This window comes from Mus musculus, chromosome 2 (assembly GCF_000001635.26).
Source record: "Mus musculus strain C57BL/6J chromosome 2, GRCm38.p6 C57BL/6J".
In the NCBI taxonomy this organism is placed as follows: domain Eukaryota; kingdom Metazoa; phylum Chordata; class Mammalia; order Rodentia; family Muridae; genus Mus; species Mus musculus.
Genome location: NC_000068.7, coordinates 29,614,019 through 29,635,523, shown reverse-complemented (window position 1 = coordinate 29,635,523; position 21,505 = coordinate 29,614,019). Strand labels below are relative to the sequence as shown.

General features: G+C 49.4%; 1 protein-coding gene across 10 annotated transcripts in view; it reads right to left on the bottom strand.

Annotated features, from left to right (window-relative positions):
- Positions 1 to 15,804, bottom strand: part of Rapgef1 (Rap guanine nucleotide exchange factor (GEF) 1) — a 120,645-nt gene extending 104,841 nt beyond the window's left edge. For 8 of the 10 annotated variants that reach the window (XM_006497583.2, XM_030246484.1, XM_030246482.1 and 5 more), the window contains exon 1: positions 15,461 to 15,804. In XM_006497583.2, coding sequence (XP_006497646.1) covers positions 15,461 to 15,521 — 61 coding nt within the window. In that variant the 5' untranslated portion in view covers positions 15,522 to 15,804. The remainder of the gene's footprint in view (positions 1 to 15,460) is intronic. The other 2 variants (XM_030246485.1, XM_030246488.1) reach the window with 1 other exon arrangement.
- Positions 15,805 to 21,505: the final 5,701 nt, after the last annotated feature.

Here is a 21,505-nt window from a genome sequence, read left to right as displayed (position 1 = left end):
ACTTTGTAGACCAGGCTGGCCTCAAACTCAGAAATCCGCCTGCCTCTGGCTCCCGAGTGCTTGGGATTAAAGGCATGCGCCACCACGCCCGGCATAAAATGATTTTTTTGCTGTCACTTCATAGCTGTATCTTTGCTACTGCTATGGATCATAATGTAAATTTTTTTAGAGATAGAAGTTTGTGGAGGGGGTTGTGACCCACAGGTTGAGAACCAATGCCCTAGAGGGACTAGACTGCCCAGGACATTCCAAACTGGAGATCAAGAGGGTGAAGAGCCTGCAACTGTGGGCTGGGAGGAAGTGAGGTTCTGGGAGCATCTGGACAGGACCTGTCAGCATTTACCACCACACTGTGAGAGGGCTGATGTGCTGTGTGGCTTCCAATGCAATTTAAACTCTGAGTTCAAACTACACGCTTAGTTTTAAAATGTCTTGTTTACCAACATGACTAATACATCATCCTAATTAATTAACTACTATCCCAAGGCACACTATGCATTAAGTGGGAGATCCATCAGTTTGTTCACAGTGGCTAAACTCCTGGCCACCTTCTTGTCAGAGCTAATTGGACAGCTGCCGAGTTCTCCCTGTAGTCTACTAAGGAAAGCAAGCCTTGCTCACCCTGCTCACTCTCATAATCATCTTTAGGCTACAATTGCTTTGGGAGAATGTTTCAAGCCACTTTCCACATTACCAGGGTGTGTTTTAGTGATAGGCAGGGCTTCTGTTTCGCTCTCCCATGTGCCAGCAGGATGAGATATCTGAACCATCAGGGCTGCATTCTGTCACCCATTTCTAATGAGTTCCTGAGCGATGCTGCTGGGGAAGGGCACCCTCTAGCCACTGTTCCTGTGGAGAGGTACGGGAAAGGCACAGGGGTCTGATCTCAGCAGTAGGAAGCTGCCCTTAGAACAGCAGAATGACAATAGTCGCACACTTGTGCCCTCCCAATACCGTTGTTGCCAGGAGGGACAGCAGTATTGCTATTAGGTATCAAACTGAAGCCCTGATGATCCAAGCAGCCTGATTTCAATCTTCAGGACCCACAGGATGGAAGGAGAGAACTGACCCCTTCACGTTGTTCTCTGACCTCCACATGCATAGGTGTATGCACACTTGCGCACGCACGCACACACACACACACACACACGCACACTCAAAGTACTACTATATGTTTTTAAGAGCATTACAAACATTTTTAAAAAGAGACTTAATTTGACACAAATCCTATTCTTGTCTCCATCTACTCCAAGAATAGGAAGTTAAGATTGCCTAATCCTCCTAGGAGGATGAACTCTAGTTGTCTGCACACATTCAATGTTTTCAAATCCAACTCTTCCAGATTGCGATGCTTACCAGCTTGGAGTAAAAGGAATGTGGAAATAACAAATGTTTGTGGGAAGAACAGAGTGGAGATTTCAGACTCTCATGAGAACCCTCTAGAACTAAGCCTATATTTCTGAGCTGGTTCTCTCAGAGGAACCTGGTCCCTCTGCAATACAAGCTGTGTGTCTATGTTTGTGACAGTATTTCCTATCTGCCCCAGGATGCTGAGAGGGTGGGGTTCTGGAACAGAACCCTGAGGAAATCGGGAGCAGGCCAAGAGGAGCAGAAAACACTTCACCTGTGAAGGTCTGCATGAACAAGGGCCTTCACTGATTTTCTTACTGTGAAGCCATAGCAGGGCAACATTTATAAGCAAAGATCAGAACCCAATTCTTGGACCGCTGTGTCTCAATAAGGCACGGTGGCACCCACTTGTGATTCCAGCACCAGCCTGGGCTCCAGTAGCAAGGAGCTCAGATCTGAGTAGGTATCCAAGCCCCTCCTGACATAGTTCCTACAAAACAGGCACTTGGGAACTCAGCAGAAGATGTCATCACGCTCCAGTGTGTCCCTGGATATATACTTTCTTGAAGCTTAACTTTGGATTCCAAGTGTGCTGTTTTACAATCCACTCTGCTAAAGTATCTGTTTCCTGAGAAGTGTTATGAAACAATCTTACATTTGCCTGCTTATCACCAGGGACCAGGACTGCGGGAACCTGTAATGATACCCATTGGCCAGAGACTAAGTTAGTAATCTTAATTTTGAGCTCTGCAGAGGTACTGTCCATCTAACAGGCCCAGAAGGGCTGGAATTTCTGAGGAAGCCTTGGCCTTGCTTCCGTCTAGATTCCCCTCCCTCTGCCCCTCCCATGAGCCAGTCATATTTTCTTAGGAATGTGGCCAAGAGCTTGGAACCCAGCCAGAGGTTCACAGTGCCTGCCGCCTGCACCGTCAACCAGAACAGTTGCCCAGTGTGCACCCTGAGAAGTCTGGGCTTCAGTAACTGCTGACAGCACCCAGCACTCTGTGCCAGACTACGGCAAGCCTCAGGTGAAGCCCAGCTACACACTCGAACCCTGAAACTTCCATTAACCAGGAGCATAGCTTGACTCAGAGCCTGACCCTGAGGAGGGGGCTGGGAGGGGGCCTACCAGAGTTGGAAAGCCCAGATACATGGTAGCAAGAACCTTATCCAGTGGTCTAGTATCTGCCCTGGCTTCAAGGGTTCCTGAACACACAGGTTCCTCAAGGGCTAGACCCAACAGAGGAGCCACTGTACCCAGACGGCCCTTTACCTAGTCCCTCTCAGCCCATCAAGCAGTACACATGGTCACTAATGAAGCCACTACACACTTCTGTTTTAAAACTGTTTTGACATAATTTATTGTGTAAAGCTACATCTAAGAATAAATATGTTTAGGTAAATAAATGCTAACACTTTTGTATCCATAGCAAAGTTTGAAACCTATGAGTGTGAGGATAGGGCTCTGGGCAGAATGCCATTAAAACAAGTGTGGTAAAATGTGTTTAAAGTGACTACCTGAGCCATGCGATGCTTAGATCCACCACAAACCCCATGCTGCATCATCACCAGCTACACAAGATCTTCACCATGCAAAGTGGACTGTCTGGTAACCACCAACTCCACCTCTCCCCTCAGCTAGCCCCTACCACTCGGCTTCATCATTCTCATTTTTACCAAGTTAAGATCCCATGAAAGTGAAGTCACATGGTGCTTGCTTCGCTGACTTCTTACTGCACTTGGCACAATGCCCTCAGGTTTTATCTACAGAGTAGCACTTCAGACAACACTTCTCTTTTTTAAAGGCTGACTAATACTCCACAATGGAGAGAAACAGCTTGTTTATCTATTCACCCCTGTACAGCATCTGAGGTGCCTCTACCTCTAGGTGATAATGAGTAGTGCTGCTATAGAGGGGAGGGAGGAGGAGAGATGGAGAGAAGGGAGGGGGTGAGGAAGGGAGTGGGTAGGGACTGGGAGGGTTCTCTTCAAGACCCTGCTTCCTGTATTGTGTGGTGAGTCTTGTGGTCTTAGACTTCACGTCCTGCCAATTTAAGGTTTTACTTTTTGCAAGATGTTCTCCAGCCGGGCGTGGGGGCTCACGCCTTTAATCCCAGCACTCAGGCAGAGGCAGGCGGATTTCTGAGTTCCAGGCCAGCCTGGTCTACAGAGTGAGTTCCAGGACAGCCAGAGTTATACAGAGAAACCCTGTCTCGAAAAAAAACAAAACAAAACAAAAAAACAAAAAAAAAACAAAAAAACCAACCAAACAAACAAACAAACAAACAAACAAAAAACAGAAAAAGAAAAAGAAAGAGAGAAAGAGAGAACGAAAGAACGAAAGAAAGAACGAAAGAAAGAAGTGAGCCATCCCTGGTTGGGGCGTGTTCTCACTGCGCTTTTGAATAGGTTTCCCTGGTGATTAACAGTTCTGTGCATATTCATGAGCTCACTGGCTGTTTTCACCTTTCTTTGAGAAGATGTCAATGTAAGTGTTTTGTCCATTTTTAAAGATTGAGCTGCTTTTGTAGGTCCCAGGCCATCCTTTATCTGTTCCTCCGAGAAACACAGAGATGGCTAACCAAGGTCAAGTTCTCAACAGATAAACAAGCCAATACTACAAGTGGAATACAACAAAGCAATAAAAAAGCACAATAAATACAGCAAGCTGAGAGTACAGAGTGAAGAGCCCCATGTTCACAGACCTGGTCACCAGGTCACAGTTCCACAGGGAGCTTGGTGGTCACCAAGGCTGGAAAAGTTTGACCCAAAGACTTCACAGGGAGTTTCTCCTTGGGTAGTGGAATGGCTGGGCACCCTGACTGTGGTAGGGTTAAATAAGATCTGCTTATGTTAAACACAGTTTTACAGTGTGAGGTTTAGAGCATTCTCACTCAGAAGAAAGCTCTCTTTGCCCACACAGACCTGGCTATGTTGAAGCACCACTCCTGGGATGCTAACAACACTCAGGGCTTCATGAGGACTGCTACTTGAACCAAGTCTGGCTGAACTAGGAGACATGAAGTCCTAAAGAGCCAAAGTGTTCACAAATGCTCCATCACTTAGGAGGGGGGATTCACAGCAAGAGATAGCATGTGAGTATCAAGTTTCCTTGGGGAATGACCATCCACACTTGCTCCAGCAGAGCAGACCCTACACAGACCCACAGCCTCCTTTCACAGAGGAGACATAGACAATGTAGAGGATCTACAGCACTAGGCCCATTCTTTGCACTGTCTGGAAACATCCGTTCCCAGCCTAGTGGTGATAATAACCTTCACATTCTGTGATGACCTCTCTGTCATCCCATTAAGCTGGGACCTGAGGACTTTGGCTACTGTACAGTGCAGGTTCCTACCCCAGCTCCTATGCTTCAAACACAACAGCTCCTACAAGCCTGTTTAGGGTAACGAAGAGAGACAAGGCCAGACCATGCAGAACAGCATGCTTTTGATCCCGGCCTTTGGTTCTGGGATGACCTCAGAGAACTAGTGTGTTTAAGCTTCTGGACAAGTCCAGGCAGAAGCTCAGACAACTGAGGGAATGCTAATGAGGAGAAAGGTCCTGCAGCTCCAAGACCCAATGATGAGCGTCAGGGCTGAACAGCTTCATCTCCTGGAGACAGTTCAGTGCTTTGTGCCTGAGGCATGTGCTGGCCCAGGAAGACGTAGAACAGAGCAGGACACGGGATTCCTGAGTCTGTGTAGCTGGGACAGGTAACCTTGGGAGGAAAATACAGGGCACGGATTCCCCTGACAGGGCACTAGAGTCATTTGTAAATTACCTGTTACAGAGATCTGAATGATCAACAGCATGGCCAGATGTGTGACTGAACACAACGAGAGCCCGCTCCTCTTGGCCTGCGGCCTAACTATAACCATCCCTAACCAATTTTTAACCTTGGGAGTCGGTCTCCCAAAAGAAGCAGGGGAAGAGGGGCTGGGTGTGGCCCAGTGGTAGAGTGTTCAACTTCTGTGAGGTCCAGGGCTTCATCTCCAGCACAGAGACTCCAAAGCATCACAAGAGCCAGGGACCTCCCTTTCCTCTGAGGATTGAAGTACGAAATATCAACATTTTTAAATACATGATATCTTAGGGCAGAAGGGCCTTAAATAAGAATGAGCCTCATGTCCACTCTGCACTTCTCAAGTGTTCAGACTTAGCAAGAACCCTGAAGTATCAGAAAGCTTATAGACGATTTCCTTCACACTATATGGCAGACCCACGGAAATGAAGAAATCTCACAGCTCACAGAGCACTGACTTCACTGCACTGAGGCAGTCCTGGGGTCCCAAGGAGAATGGATCTTCTTGTAGCCCCTGCTCAGGCTCTCTCCACCTCTACCAGAGAGGGATATATAGGAACGGCTCAGCTTCCTGCACACAGGCACTGGCTAATGGATCCCTGGACTTCTGGAGGGCAGGCTGCTAGGTACTCGGTGACACCCCCAGGGCCACTCCACTCCCAAGCTGCTTTTCTGCAGGGTTCCCAGCCCTTCCGAGCTGAGGACCCAGAGGCTGATTTGCAAGTCTGTAGGCAGATGTGTGGTGTTAGTCCTGTGGAGATGCAGGAAAGCCCCAGGGGAGTCCCAAGCTGAGCAGTTTCCAAGCCAAGGTCATAGTGGTGCCTCTGAGCCACCCCTGTGACTCAGCAGACCAGTCCTGAACCCAGGGTCTAGATACAAGGGGGCAGGGAAGGGAAAAGCAGGTTCCCTGCAGTGTGTGCCTACAGGTCAGGTACCTCCCCTAACACTACCTCCTTTTCCACAGCTGTCAACTGGTCCCAAAGCCTGCTTACTCTTTAGTAAGAAGAGAATCAAGCAAGCGCCTGTCTGTCTGCAGTACAGTGTCTGGCACAAATGAGAAAGTGAACACTAGTCACCACCTCCCTTACCTGGAACAATGTTGTGTAGCCCCAACACCTTAGGTAAGACAGAGTCAACAAAACCTAAAGTAACAAAAGAGGCTTGTATCTGTGCAACACTTGGGAAGCTACAGAGGCCTCCGCATACATCTGTGGGCTGAGGAGTTGAGTAAGAACATCTGCTGCTCAAGCATGAGGACCTGAGCTTGGGTCTCTGGCACCCATAGAGAAGGCCAGATGTGGCCCAGGTGCAAACCTAGGACCCCGTGGGGTTGAGGGAGTAGAGAGGGAAGATCCCTGGGGCTTGCTGGCTGTCAGCCTCACTGCAACACCATCAGCACGCCCAATAACTGGGAACAGAAGGCAGAATGGCCAGGTGTGTTTTTGGTTAGTCTCAGTTGTATAGTGAATTCAAGACTAGCGTAGGCTACGTGGTCCCCATCTCAACAGGGCACAGGAGTAAGCACCAGTGACTCCAGTACTCTATAAAGCCTGAGGCAGGAGGACTGCTGTAAGTTTGAGGTCAGCCTGTGTTACACAGTGGGTTCAAGGCCAGTGTAGGATACACAGCAAACCCCTATCTCAAAAAGGAAACAGGAAGGGAGAAAGAGAGGGGGTGCAGCTGGGGGTGGGGGTGGGGAGTAACTTCTCCCAGGCTCCAGGCCCTCCCTGTACAGGACAGTTTCTTCTCAAGCTGTCTGTTGCCCTTCATCCACAATCCTGGAGCAGCCACCTCTCGGGCAGAGGGGTGCCTGGAAACATATAAGTCAAGCTTTGCCCACATCACAGAGCTAAGAGACGGGTACCCTCAGAACCAGTGAGACCTGGGGAAGTAGTGTGCACGCCTGTGGGCTTTTACCTCTGCCCCACTCTCTGTATGAGTGTGCATTTTAACTGCTCCAGATCTCCAAGAACAGCCTGTAGCTTGGAGTACTCCACAGAACAGTACAGTACCTTTCCTCCACTCTGGGGATGAAGTCACATGTGTGGAATGCTTTCGGCAGAGCCTGGTACTGGCACGTGGTGAATGCCTAATGACTGTTAGCTGCTACTATTATTTTTACTTACTGAAAGGAAGGGCTGAGAGACATCAATTCCAAGGCCCCACACAATCATCCATTTATCTGTTCATAGCCAGCCACTTGACGGAGGACAGCCACATGGGACTATCTATAACTAGCAAATAAATACTGCCATTGATTCTAATCAGGAATCTCCTTTGTTTGTTTCAGGTCAGTGAAGTGCACGGTACCTCAGCTGTTCTGCCTTTTCCCTCCACACGCACCTCCCAGAACCCTGAACATCGCCCTCCTGCTCTGCCTCACTTTAATCCTTATTACATTTATTTGTGTTTCAGAGGACACATGGCACACATGTGGAGGTGTACAACTTGTAGGAGCGAGTCTCTCCTTCCACCACTGGGAGGGACTGAACTCATGATGTCAGACTTGGAGACAAGGACCTTTTACCTGCTGAGCCATCTTGCTGTGTGCCTGGAAGCCATACCTGCCAGACTACAACAATGGCAAGCATTTCTAAAAGTTATAAAGTGGGGGCTGGAGAGATGGTTCAGTGGTTAAGAGCACTTACTGCTCTTACAGAGAACCTGGTTTCAGTTCCCAGCACCCACATGGCAGCTCACAACCAGTTCCAGGGTATCTGACACCCTCTTCTAACTTCTATGGGCTCATGCATACATGCAGTGCACATACGTGAGTTCAGGTACACACACAGACACACAAAATATTTTTGAAACTACAAAGTTAAGTACTGAAATGGACTCTTGTTCTGAGCCAGCAGACTCCATTTCCATGCTTTCAAAGTAGGGTGGAGCTCTGACCCAAAACTTAATTGGTAGTGAAATGACTGTGGTTCCAGCAGGCAGGGGCGAGCAGAGAGTCATTTAGGGCCAATGGATGCAGTGGGCTAGCTAGAGGGGCAGAAATGTGTTCGGTAGGGAGCATAGAGGACTCTGCATTGTGTATCGGACAATAGGGAAAAGGCTGAAGGAGGAATTACCACCACAGACCCAGGATGTCTAGGCCACCAGGCCAGCCTCCCACTACGTCTCGTGTAAGACACTCAGGCCCCATGTCAGAAACAAAAGGGAGATAGAGTCCACCTTCTCCGGCCCCTCAGGACAGCAGGTACCTCCAGCCACCCATAAATACAGCTGAGAAAGGCTCCCAAAGAATGTTCTAAGGACAACTGAAAAGGCTTAGCAAGCAGCCAGCAGGGCACCTACTAGGGACTTGTTATGGGTAGCAACCTGCACAGGTTGGTGGCCCCACTGCTGGTAAAGGCCAGCACAGTCATTGCTCTATGAGGGGTGATCACTACCCGGAATTCTTCGCTCCTGTGCAGAGCAAGCAGTAACTAAAACAGGGGCTCGGAGTGCATGCTGCCAGGCTACATGGGTCCCTGCCTTACCCTGGCCTAACACTCTGACAACATGTTCTTTCTCCTGCAATGGGAGGCTTGAACTTAGGGTCTTATTTTTGTTCTTTGTTTTGTTTGGTTTGGTTTGGTTTGGTTTGGTTTTTCGATACAGGGTTTCTCTGTGTACCTCTGGCTGTCCTGAAACTCACTTTGTAGACCAGGCTGTCCTCGAACTCAGAAATCCACCTGCCTCTGCCTCCCAAGTGCTGGGATTAAAGGTGTGCGCCACCACTACCCGGCTTATTTTTGTTTTTTAAAAGACTTACTTATTTTTTATCTATGGATATGGGTGTTTTGTCTGTGCATCATGTGCATATTGTGCCCAAGACCAGAAGGGTGTCAGATCCTCTGCAACTGGAGTTCCAGATATAAGCCATCATGTGAGTGCTAGGAACTGAACCTGGGACCTCTGCAAAAGCAACTAGAGCTCTTGACTATGGAGCCCCCTCCGCAGCCCCAAGCCTAGAGTCTGTGTATGACACGCTTCTTTGTTTCCCTTGGCTTCTTCTGAGATGAAGTCTCACTGCACTGCCCAGATCAGTCTCAAACTCCTAGGCACAACAGATCCTCCTACCCAAGACTCCCCAAAACCAGGATAAAGGCACACCACCACATGAGACTCCGGAATTTGTGGGGTGTTTTGTCTTTGCTTTTAGGGCTCTTTGAGGCAGGATGTCCCTTGGTAGTCCCTCTATCCTCTGCCTCCCCAGCAGCTTGGGAATCTGACTGCAGCGCTATCATCAACTTCCAAATGCACAAACCCTGCCCAACATACACAGTTAGCGCGGAGCTCCATCCACTGGACACCCCTCTTCAGAGACGTCCTACCAACTTGCCAAGAAGCAACCTAGGTAGCCATCTAAACCCAGGGGACGCTACATGTAAAGTCAGTCAGGGCTGGGGTGTGGCTCAGTGGTTTGGCATTTGCCTGGCATGTAGAAGGCTCTGGTGATGACACTAAGTTTACCTCTTTTTCTTTTTGCCTTTCCCTTGGATCAGCAGTGCGGGGATGAACTCATGGCCTTGTGCAGGTGCTTGCACTGCCTTGCCATGCCCAGGTCATCACTCTTCCTTAGAGTAAGTATGGACTGGGTACCTACTGTGCGCTAAGCTGGCTGGACTGAGTACCTACTGTGCGCTAAGCTGGCTAGTAGCCAGCCAGTGGTGGACATGCATATCCCTCCCAGGAGCTAAGGATCTAGTTAAGACTTTGTTGATTGCTAACTTGCCAGGAACCTGGGCTCTGGATTCTGAAAGAGTTAAACAGTAAGTACCACTGCTCACTCAAATATTGTGTGATGTCTTTCCCAGGAATTTACTATCTGCTCGGGAAGGGAGAGCACTAGGCATCATGAGGCCAACTTTGGTGGAGGAAGCTTGTGAGGCCGTCTGGGAAGTGGTGGGCACTGTTGGTAGACGGACCTCTGAGGAGCCTCAAGGACAAGAGGAGTTGAATTCAAGGCAGCCTCCCCAACTAGTGTTACTCCAGTGCTGAGATCAAAACCTTGTGCAGGCTACACAGATGTGAGCTACATTCCCAGTCACCTGCAACTGTTCTCTTAGGGATGAAGAGGACCTGCTGTCTTAGACAGCAGTCAGGAAACACTCATTTCAGAGTCCCAGCCCTTCTAGGAGCTAATGGATGAGAGCCCTGAGAAGGAAAGAATCACCCAAGGACACAGTTTCAGATGATCTCAAATGACCAAGCAAATGACAGGCCCAGTAGATGACAGCTCTTTTCCAATTCACAGGCTGGGGTGTGTTTACCCATAATACAGCCCTTGGGGTGTAGTGGGTGACTGACTGTCAGTGGAACACCTGTCCCAGCAACAAGGCAGGGGTGGGGGTCACGTGGGTGTGGCACGCACTGTGGCCAGGCCTCTCCTCTTTCCACTGTGTCATCTTACTATGGCAACAGGCAACACATTGGCTGGACTGAGGTAAGACCCAGCCTGCACTAAGAGCAAGCTGCAATCTGGGCTAATTTGGGAAATGACTTTTCTGCAAGCTCATACGTGAGTCATCTTTCCAAGCTATCGTCTCCTGGCTACAAGGAATCCCATTCAAACTGCCTGCCAACAGCTGCACAGGAGGTCAGGAGACACGGGGGTCTGCTGTGGCTGATTTTAACACATATTCTCTCTTACCTCCCTATAGTGCTGTAAATGTGGTCAATATTACAAAAATCATAAGCAGCCCCAGAGTCTGGTTGAGTCTACATTAACTAATGTGTTGGTTTGAGGCCATTTCTTTTCCCTAAGATGAGAAAAGAAATGTAGAAACATAAACTAACGTTGGGGCAGACACTGCCATGTCCCTCCTGACACTGAAATACTACAGTGTCACTTACAGATAGAAAGGGGTCAGTTCCCCATTTTACTTCCCTAAGACTGTGATCTTGAGCAGTAACCAAACCCCAGGCCTCTGCTAGCCACAGGTGCAACATGGATCGATCGCTACCCTCACCTCCAGCTGTGACAAAGCTGAAGTGAAAGAGGGGTGTCTACAGACAGCCCTGTTTTGCTGTTACTGCTGGCCTACTGCCTTGGGAAGCCCATGTTCCAGAGGGCTCCTAGAACATGGGACATGACAGGGTGTCTGCCAGTGAGGTACACAGGAAACGTTGACTAGGCAGGCCAGTGAAGAAGCATGGAGCTTCAGAATTTGTGTCAATAACCCCAAAGCACTGAAACCACAGAGACTCCTAACTTATGGGAAAGGGAAGTAGAAGCTGATTGGTTAAGAAAGGTCAGTACCCAGTGACTGCCCATTAAGAAAGTGCACAGGCCCGACTTTCAGTATCTGCTCTGAGAAGATACATAGTAACAAGTTCCACTGTAAATTCCCTTTCTGTCTGTAACAAGCCTACCTGTGAGCATTTGAAAAGCACAGCACATGGACTTTGAGACCCATGTTTATTCTGTCAGTGGGTGTGTTGAGGGAGCTAGTGGCCATCCCACTAGTCCCAGCAAACCTCCCTGCAGCCCCTGGGTGACAGCACTGGCCAGATAGTTTGGTACGTGATGAAGTTTATAAGCTGGGTCAGAGAGGGAGGAAAGGGATTAGAACACCACAGGACCTTTCAATTCCTGGAGGCCCCACTGTCCCAGGAACAAGGTGGTTGGTGACTGAAGGAATGAAGCAGAGTGGAGTGGGGCAGGCAGGGGTAGGGCTGAGTGGAGCTACAGGGATTCCCTCCACCAGCGCAGAGACCCTGAAAGCCACTCCCCCAAGGAAACTCCCTGCCCCTCAGCACGATCCTTGAAATCTCCATTTGTTGCAGTAGGAGTTTACAGTCACCACTAACACCCTGACTCCAATCCTCTAGTCTCCTCAGCCTGACACACGGGACACGGGACAGTGCAGCCTTCATGGCAGGTCCCAATCCCCAGAGCTACACACAGCACATGGCAGAGCAGGTGCTCCATCCGTGCCAGATGAAGGAATTGAGGAACCAATCAATGAAGGAATGGGGCAAGAGTCAAAGTACAGGTCACAGCAAACAGCTGAGAATCATCTCTGTGAGTCAAGCTGAAAAATGTCAACGGTCCATGTGGACAAGGGGACTCGGTGATGTGTCCAGCAGGGAAAAGGGCAGGGACCCAGGGCAGGCAGCTCCCACCCAGCTCCACATGAAGGTACACACAGGAGTGAGGTCTGGGTTACAAGAGTCTCAGTCTTGGGAGAACCGGAAATGTGTGGTTTTGAGCTATCTCCTGGTTTTTAAGTACTGACCGACAGCTCTTCTCTTTCTTGGGAACGCACATGGCCCAGTGGGCTAGAGTCAGCTGATTAGTGCCAGTCTGGCATTAAGGTCCAGAAATGTGGGGGCACCTACTCTCGTCACTCGTGTCTTTGCTGGAAGAGACGAGGGCAAGCAGAAGCACAGCAGCATAGGCCCCAGGGTGCCTCACCTCGCCACATCTCCCAGTGGTCTCCTAGAGAACTCCTTCAGCCCCTGACCACAGTATGCCCTCATCCCAACTTTCCTCCTGATCTAACTGCCAGCCCAGCCACTGTCCTGGTCCTCCTGGGCACTTGGAGAGGAAGAGCACTAATGCTGCCTTCCTCACCTCCACGAAGGCTGACTTCTGATGACTGCCACAGGCAGGGCTGCAGGATGACTGAGTGACAGGTCCAGAGGCTCCTCCTCAGAGGTGTAAGTGAAAGTGATCAGGGAAGGCAAACTGACTAGAAGGACCAGGATAGGGGTGTAAGATTTCTGCTCACTCAAAATCCTTAGACTCCCACCCCACCCCCAAACCCCGAGAAGAAAACTCAGTAGTCTGTTTTCTGAGGGTGAGAGAACACAGGCACATTTTGGAAACACTTCTGTTGCTTTGAAGCACAGGAAACAGCAGCAACTGTTATTGGGTGTGGGCTCCTCTGTAATACCTAGAGACTTGTCACCTGGCTGAATAAAGAAAGGTGTCCCTCCAGGCACACCATCGCTCATGCGTGACAGCAGGTCCACTTCACAACCAAACAGAACATGTGGCGGACTGCACATCAAGTTCACCTAGGATGATGCACAGAAGCTTCAAGAAGGTAAGCCCTCACGGCAAGCATACCCTAATCTTCCGCCATCTCATCTGTGATCCCCAGCTATGGCTGCCAGAGAACTCTCTCACTACTAGCTGCTTCTCCCCAAACACACCTTCCTCCCAGCCTTTCTGCAGCCGTCTCCTGCCAATTCTCCTTCATAAGAAAGCCTTGCAGAGACTTGAAGTGCCAGGGTGGGGTGATACCCTGGGAGGTGGGGTTACCTGCTCAGAGAAGGGATGGGAAAGGGATTGTGTGAAGGGGTGACCTGGGGGGGGGGATGTAAAAAAAATTAATTTAAAAAAAAAGAGAAAGCCTTTCTTTTCCTGGCCTAGTGAACAGTGCACTGCAGGACCTTCCACAGCTGGGTTTAGAATATTCGTGGGGCCTGGCAGTATAGATACCACTACCAGCCCCCAGACAAGCTCTTCTAAAGAGGGCACTGCGACAGTCCCTAGCAGAGGATAGTGGCCTGGGAAGGCACAGGCATGACCTCTACTGAAAAGGCCTGGGGTTGAGACTGAGTAGACAGCTCTGTCATTCTGAGCTGTGGAAAGAAGCCCGTGAGATGACACACAGCACATGCCAGCCCCTCTACTTCCAGGACTTCCAAATTCTTCATAATGACACATGCTGTTCTGATAAAGAAAACTCAGCTAACACTATTTAAAATGTATTTTAGATGTATTTATTTCATTTTACAACCAATAAATCTTTGCCTGTCTATGTGTCTGTGCACCACCACATGTGAGTCTGGTGCCCATGGAGGTCAGAAGAGGACATCAGACCCCCTGAAACTGGAGTTAAAGATGGTTGTGAGCCGGCACGCGGTTGCCAGAAACCAAACCAGGCTGCTCAGGAGCAACAAGTGCTCCTGACTGGTGAGCCGTCTCTCCAGCGCATCAATGCTATTTTTAAATAAATCATCCAAGTTTCCCAACAGTGCCATTCGGATGAGACACTATCAGGAGTTCCTAAGCAGGGCTGCACAGATGGGTCAGGGATATTTCCAGAGCAGCACGTATTCAGGAAAGCGACTCATAGTCACTAGACAAGGCCCCGGGGCAAGAGGACAAGGAGACAAACACCCCAGAAACAGCATCTGAAAAGGAACAGTCCAGCCACGGGAATGCTATCCTACTTCTTGTCAGAAGACAGATGTCAATACCCTACCTATGCCCCTTGCTGGGTGGGCTACAAACATTCACTGAACCTCTCTGGGTCCTGAAAACAGAGACCATACTTTGGCAGGCAATCTTCAAGTACGTTTAATAAACAACACAACCCAGAGACCAAACACAGAATGAAGACACATAGCTCAAAAGAGAATACCAAAACGTTTGTCCCTGTGTTTAAACCAGGGCTGCAAAAGTTACATTCATTGCTGGTTGGTCCCCTGCTAATATACATCCAAATATCCTCAAGTCCACCTATGAAATGGCAGCTTCCAAAAATTAGTGCGGCCGAACACCTTTTCAGGTTCTTACAAGTCTGCCTTCTCTACTAAGTTTCCAGGATAACTGGGTATCCCCACTGTGACAACCCCCAACCCAGGCCCTGGACCACTCACTGCCTACCTTACCTACCAGCCAAGAACCCGCCCTCCCGTAAAAGGAGTCCCTGCTTGACGGCTAATTAAGCTCTGGGCCCCATATGCACAACAGTAATTGACTCTCGGGAGTATCTAACTCCCAGAATATGCAAGCCGGGGGGCGGGGGAAAAACTGGGAGGCGACTCCCCAAGATTTCCAGGAACACACAAAGAGATGAGGTTTGCACCAAGATCGCATCCACCTTATTCCCCCATCCCCAATGACTCTCCACTTGCCCTGCTTGCAGAGCAAGGCAGAAATATTAGAGGACAACTTGGCTGCTCCCTGAAACATCGCTCCAACACACCCTAGCCTGCTGTCCTTTGAAGCCACCGAAGTGGACACTTGTGGTTAAACTCGAGGCTCATTAGGAGTGACACATTTTATAACTGGGCTGCCGATCACCTCTGGAGCGCGCCTGCTCTTCTGCATGCGGTCGGGGCCAGGCCTCCTAAGGGTCCCGGGCTCCAGCCATTGTGGGATGTTCCAGGGAACAAGGCTACAGGGACCTCCACTCGCTCCCCCAGAATCCTGCTAGCATCACAGGCCCCCCGCCGCCGGGCAGGCCCGGTTCAAAGATGGCCCTCGCGGCGTCGCTGCCAGGCTGGGGCCCGGACTGGGGGTCTAGCGCACGAGGCCAGGAGGCGCGCCGCCCGCCCGCCCGCCCGCCTCACCTGCTTTCTCGATCTTGCCGGACATTTCCGGGCTGCGCCGGAGGCCGAGGCCGCTGCTCATCAGGGCCCGGCCCGGCCGCTGCGGGATAAGAGGCCGGCGCGCCCGCCGCTCTACTGGACCGGTGCTCGCCGCGCCTCACACTCGCGCCGTCATGGCGGGCTCCGCGCGGCCGCGGCTCGTGCGCTCGCCGCCCGCGCTCCAGCCCGCACCGGGCCTGCCACTCCGCCGCTCCACCTCCCGCGCAGCCGCCGCTCCGGGGCCGCGAGCCGCCGGCCGCAGCGCCGCGCCGCCGCCCGCCCGCCGGCCTGGGCCCCGCGGCCACGGCGCCACCTGCCGGAAGCCCACCGCGCCGCTCGCGCCACAGCGCCCCCTGATGGCCCGGAGCCGAACTAAGCCTGGCGCGAGGCGCAGCGCCCTCTACCGGCTTGGAGTCCTCCGCGCCACAGCTCGGTATAGACCCCACCCCTTTCCTCAGACACAGAGAAAGAGATCAAACCTATGACTGACAGCTCCAATTCAGGACTTCCGCATGCCCTCCCATCAAAGATCAGAGCCTCCGGTAACCCAGAGTTTTCCATCTCAAGTTGTGGGCTAGCTTTCCGTGTCTGTTACCCAAGTTCAGCATCCTCCTCAGGCCCAAAGCTCCTCTAATTGATCCTAAACTAGACTCAACAACACTGAAAACACAAGAAGCCTGCTCAACAACGTTTGGGACTGCCACCCACCTTCACCCCGTCATCCCCCATACACACTATGTGAGTCTCAAGGGCCAGTGAAAGGCAGAACCTTTAGCCAGATGTGGGCCCCGATCCTCCAAGCCAAGGCTGAGGCCCAGACCTGGAGTGACACAGAAGATCTGGTTTGCTTTGCTCACGAAACCCTCCAATGGGAACATCCAGCTTAAAGAGCAGTCTTTTCTAGTATGCAAATGAGTTCGTTTACAGTTCATTTTAGGCATTCAAAGAACCTTTGCTATGTATGATGTCATATCCTACCATGACTAACCCAGTGGATTCTTCCCTTCAAACAAGCTCATGAATAGGTTGGAGAGTCAAATCATATCATTAAGTATTAGTGAGCAATACGTTTTAGCAAGACAAGAGATACAGGGAAGGGCGCTCCCTGCTCACTGTTTTTAGCTAAGATGGAATTCACATCAGCAGCGAGTGTGCAAGCACATGTGTGCGCGCACAGAGAGAGAGAGAGAGAGAGAGAGAGAAAGTGAGTGCTAGGCTAGGGACCATCCAAGATAGCTCAGCAAGTAAATGCAACTGCTGCCGAACTTGACTAGACCTACACGGCTGAGGGAGAACCAATTTCTGCAGAGTGTTCTCTGACTTGCACACACACATATACACACACACAGAGACACACTATGTAACTTAAGAACACTTAGAAGTCTGCTTTGCCTCTAGATATGTAAGCTAGTGGTAGGGCAAACCTTGAGAGATGTGCAGGGAGAAGTTCAGGGTGACGGATGCCACCAAAGATTTCTATTTCCATCTCCCTATACTCTACAGTCCCCTGATTCTGTGACTGAGGGCTGCCTACAATCGGCAGCCAAATTTCCAGAGCCATGGGTCCGAACCCTCTAGGGGTCAAAGGCCAAGCCAAAGATTGACAAATTCATTTCCCTTTTCAAGTTGACAAATGGCTGCTCAGGGCCAGAATGGCTCTGCTCTGCTCTGGTGGAAGCTGCATCAGCAAGGCAAAATTGGCGAATCGCTCAAGGCCCGCCCTCCAGCTCTCCCTGGGTGCTTAGCCTTCCAGACTTCTGAGCTCAGAGCGTCAATATTTCATGCCCCAAATTCTGAAGTGAGGAATGGAACAATAAATGTAGGCGCAGTCAGGTTTGAGGTTCCTAAGAACAAGATCAAATCCATGTGATAAATTGCTGCATATCAGATAGCGAGGAATTTGCAAAAAGTATCGATGCCAAGCAGACTCGTAGAACTTGCTTCCTAAGGTTCCAAGGTGCTCATAGCCATAGTAGCACACACTCGGGATTAAGAGCCAGCTAATCGAGGGTGAAAGCCTCCCTTTTCCTTGCCTTAACTTAGCTTGTCCTCCTAGGCCACTCCAGCTGCTAGAATGTTCTTGCCCCTCCTCTCCACGGACACGCCACCATCTTTCGGGTTTCTTTGTTATTCACCCTTAGAACCCTTCCCTGAGGCCCCACAGTACCAGCTTCCTCCTGGTTATCAACCAGGTGCTGGCTTTCGTGGTCAGAAACTCAGACAGGAGCTGGGTGCGCACACCTTTAATCCCAGCACATGGGAGGCAGAGGCAGGCTGATTTCTGAGTTCAAGACCAGTCTGGTCTACAGAGTGAGTTCCAGGACAGCCAGAGAAGAAAGAAAGAAAGAAAGAAAGAAAGAAAGAAAGAAAGAAAGAAAGAAAGAAAGAAAGAAAGAAAGAGAGAAAGAGAAAAAAAGAAAGAAAGAAACTCAGGACCCAGTCAGATCCAACTGCAGATAACCAAGATACAAGTGATGGCCACATGCTCTGGGCTCAGGCCACCTCTCTACACACTGTCAAAAGCAATCAATGTGTTGTCAGTTCCCAGGGTCCATGTCTAGGGCTCACAACTGTCTATCACACCAGCTCCTGAGGCTCCGAGCTTTCTAATGCACACACAGGTGTGCACTCAATAAACAAAATTTTAAGATACTTTTTTAAAAGCAAAAAAAAAAAAAAAAAAAAAAAAAAAACCAAAAAAAAAAAAAAAAAAAACCCCAACCAACCAACCATCAAACAAAAAAACCAATCTGACATGAGGGGCTGAGGGCTCAGTTGCTAAAGTGTTTGTCATGCAAGCATGAACACCTGAGTTCAAATCTCTGGCACCCGCCAAAAGCTGGGCACAGCAGTACACTCCTGTAATCCTAGTTCTGGAGAGGTTTGGAAGAGGGTCCTGGAGAGTCACTGACCAACCAGGCTAGCCAAGAAATGAGATCCAGTTTCAATAAGAGACCCTGTCTCAGAAGTGTAACTTTAATGTTTTCAATCCTTATTTTTAATGATGGCTCTTAAACGCTTTAACCTCCCTTCTAGCCCACCACCCACCAGAGGTAGTGGAAAAGAAAGGATGCAGGGAAGTGGACCTGTATAGAAAGGTTCTTTGGAACAAATCCCATCTGTGTTGTCTGGAAATCGGCAGTTCAGTTCACAGGTCAGCAGGCAGTGGCTGCTCCATCCACTCAGTTCAGTAGAGTTGGGATAACAAGCACGAATCGGCAGCAGTAGCACTACCTAGCAGAGACAGCCATGCCTCAGCCTCAGCTGGAGTCAGCAGGAGGGACCAGGAGGGATGCCAGGAGAAGTTGCACAGCTAGCTCTACAAGCCAAGCACTGTCAAGTTATTTTTTTTTTTACTTTGATTTTTTTTAATTAGGTGTTTTCTTCATTTACATTTCAAATGCTATCCCAAAAGTCCCCCATACCCTCCCCCACTCACTTCCCTACCCACCCACTCCCACTTCTTGGCCCTGGCGTTCCCCTGTACTGAGGCATATAAAGTTTGCAAGACCAAGGGGCCTCTCTTCCCAATGATGGCCAACTAGGCCATCTTCAGCTACATATGCAGCTAGAGACATGAGCTCCGGGGGTACTGGTTAGTTCATGTTGTTGTCCCACCTATAGGGTTGCAGACCCCTTCAGCTCCTTGGGTACTTTCTCTAGCTCCTCCACTGGGGGCTCTGTGTTCCATCCAATAGCTGACTGTGAGCATCCACTTATGTGTTTGCTAGGCCCCAGCATAGTCTCACAAGAGACAGCTATATCAGGGTCCTTTCAGCAAAATCTTGCTGGCGTATGCAATGGTGTCAGCGTTTGGAGGCTGATTATGGGATGGATCCCCGGGTGTGGCAGTCTCTAGATGGTCCATCCTTTCGTCTCAGCTCCAAACTTTGTCTCTGTAACTCCTTCCATGGGTGAGGCCCTGAGTTTAATTCCCAGCACAAATGAAGGACAAGAGGAGGAAGAGGAAGAAGAGGATAAGGAAGAGGAGGAGGAAGAAGAGGAGGAGGAGGAAGAAGAGGAGAACAAAGCAATCAAGGCATGTAGATTGATGAACTGGGATGGAAGGCATAGCAAAAAAACTCTCACAATTTAAAATATTAAATTGAAAGATATTAAATTAATATTTAAAATATTAAATTGAAAGCCCAAGGCAATTCAACTCATAACAACTTTTTGTAAACCATGTAGTATTGTAGAAATTGGACATCCACATACAGAAGTGTGAAGCTGGACCCTAACCTGGCACCATATACAAATTCTAGTTCACAACAGGTCCATGGCTTAGATGCAAGGCATAGAACTCTCAGAAGCAAACACAGACATATATTGTATAGTGTCAGATCAGGCAATTGTTTCTTTGACATGATACCAAAAGACACAGGTAATAACAGACAAAGTGTTCATCATGAGAAACATCTGAAGCTTTGGGTATAGAAAGACACTCTTGGGGGGGTATTTTAGGTTCCTTTCTGTTGCTGTGCTAAAGATCATGACCAAAAGTAATTTGGTTCATTGACTAATATTTCCAGCCATAGTCCATCATTGAAGAAGCCAGGCTGGAACCTGGAGGCTGAGGAAGAGACCGATGGGGAATGCTGCTTACAGGCTCTTTCCCACAGTCTGCTCAGCCTGACTTTTTTTTTCTGAGAGAGATTTATTTGTTATACATAAATACACTGTAGCTGTCTTCAGATGCACCAGAAGAGGGAGTCAGATCGCATTATGGGTGGTTGTGAGCCACCATATGGTTGTTGGGATTTGAACTCAGGACCTTCAGAAGAGCAGTCAGTGTTTTACCATCTCGCCAGCTCCTCAGCCTGACTTATATGACCCAGGACCACCTTCCTCAAGGTGGCACTATCACAGTGGGCTGGGCCCTCCCACATCAGTCACCAGACCTGGAAATGCTCCACAGACCTGCCCAAGGCCAGTCTTGAGAGAGGCCAGCTCTCAGTAGACGTTCTCTCTTCCCCTGTGTCTCTAGCTGACAAACTAACCAGCACAGCATAGAGTCTAGAGAAATGGCTCAGTTGGTAAAGCGCCTGATGTGCAAGTGTGGGGGTCAAAACTCGGATCTCTGGTAACTCCATCAAAAGCTGAGCACAAGAATGGCTGTATACCCCATACTGGGGAGGCAGAGACTGGGGGATCCCTAGAGCTTGCTGCCATCAGACTAGCTGAGTCCATGAGCTCCAGGTTCAGTGAGAGACCCTGTCTCAAAAATTAAGGTGGATGGGGCTGGAGAGATGGCTCAGTGGTTAAGATTCCTATCCTTCTCTTGCTGTGGACCTGGGTTTGGTTCCCAGCACCTACATTATGGCTCACAACTGTTTGCAATTCCAATTCCAGGGGATCCAATACTCTCTTCTGACCTCCAAAGGTTCCTGCATGCGCATAGTACACCTACATACACTCTGGCACACAATACAAGCAAAATAAAATAAATAAATGAACATTTAAAAATAAGGTGGAAGGCAATTGAGAAGATAGCTTTCAACAGCTCTGACCTCCATACGTGTGCCTGCATACACGCACATGCACACACATATCTCTCCACACACTTACCATTAGCAGAATAAATACTTTTAGCAAGCGCAGATGGAAGTGGTATGTATAGGCATATATTTTTCACAACCTACTTTAATAAGATTCAACCTCCCCTCTAGCCCACCACTTATCAGAGGTAGTGGAAAAGAACAGTTAATAGGAAACAGGGAAAGTGAGCCTGTTTAGAAATGGTTCTTTGGGGTGATTCCAGTCTTCATTGTTCTCAGTTCAGTCCACTAGCAAACACCAAACACGAATTAGCAGCTGCAGTCTGGTCTACTTGGCAGATACTACACACGAATCAGCAAAAACAGTTCAATCCAGAAGAAACTGCTAGGCTCAGCCACCAGCCTGAGTCAGAGCAAGTGGTAAGAAGCCATAGGAATCTCACCAGGAGTTCATTTCTCTCTATGACGCCACCACAAGTGAAGTTCAGCAATGCAATGTCAGGAGAACCAATACATGCGTGTCATCAGC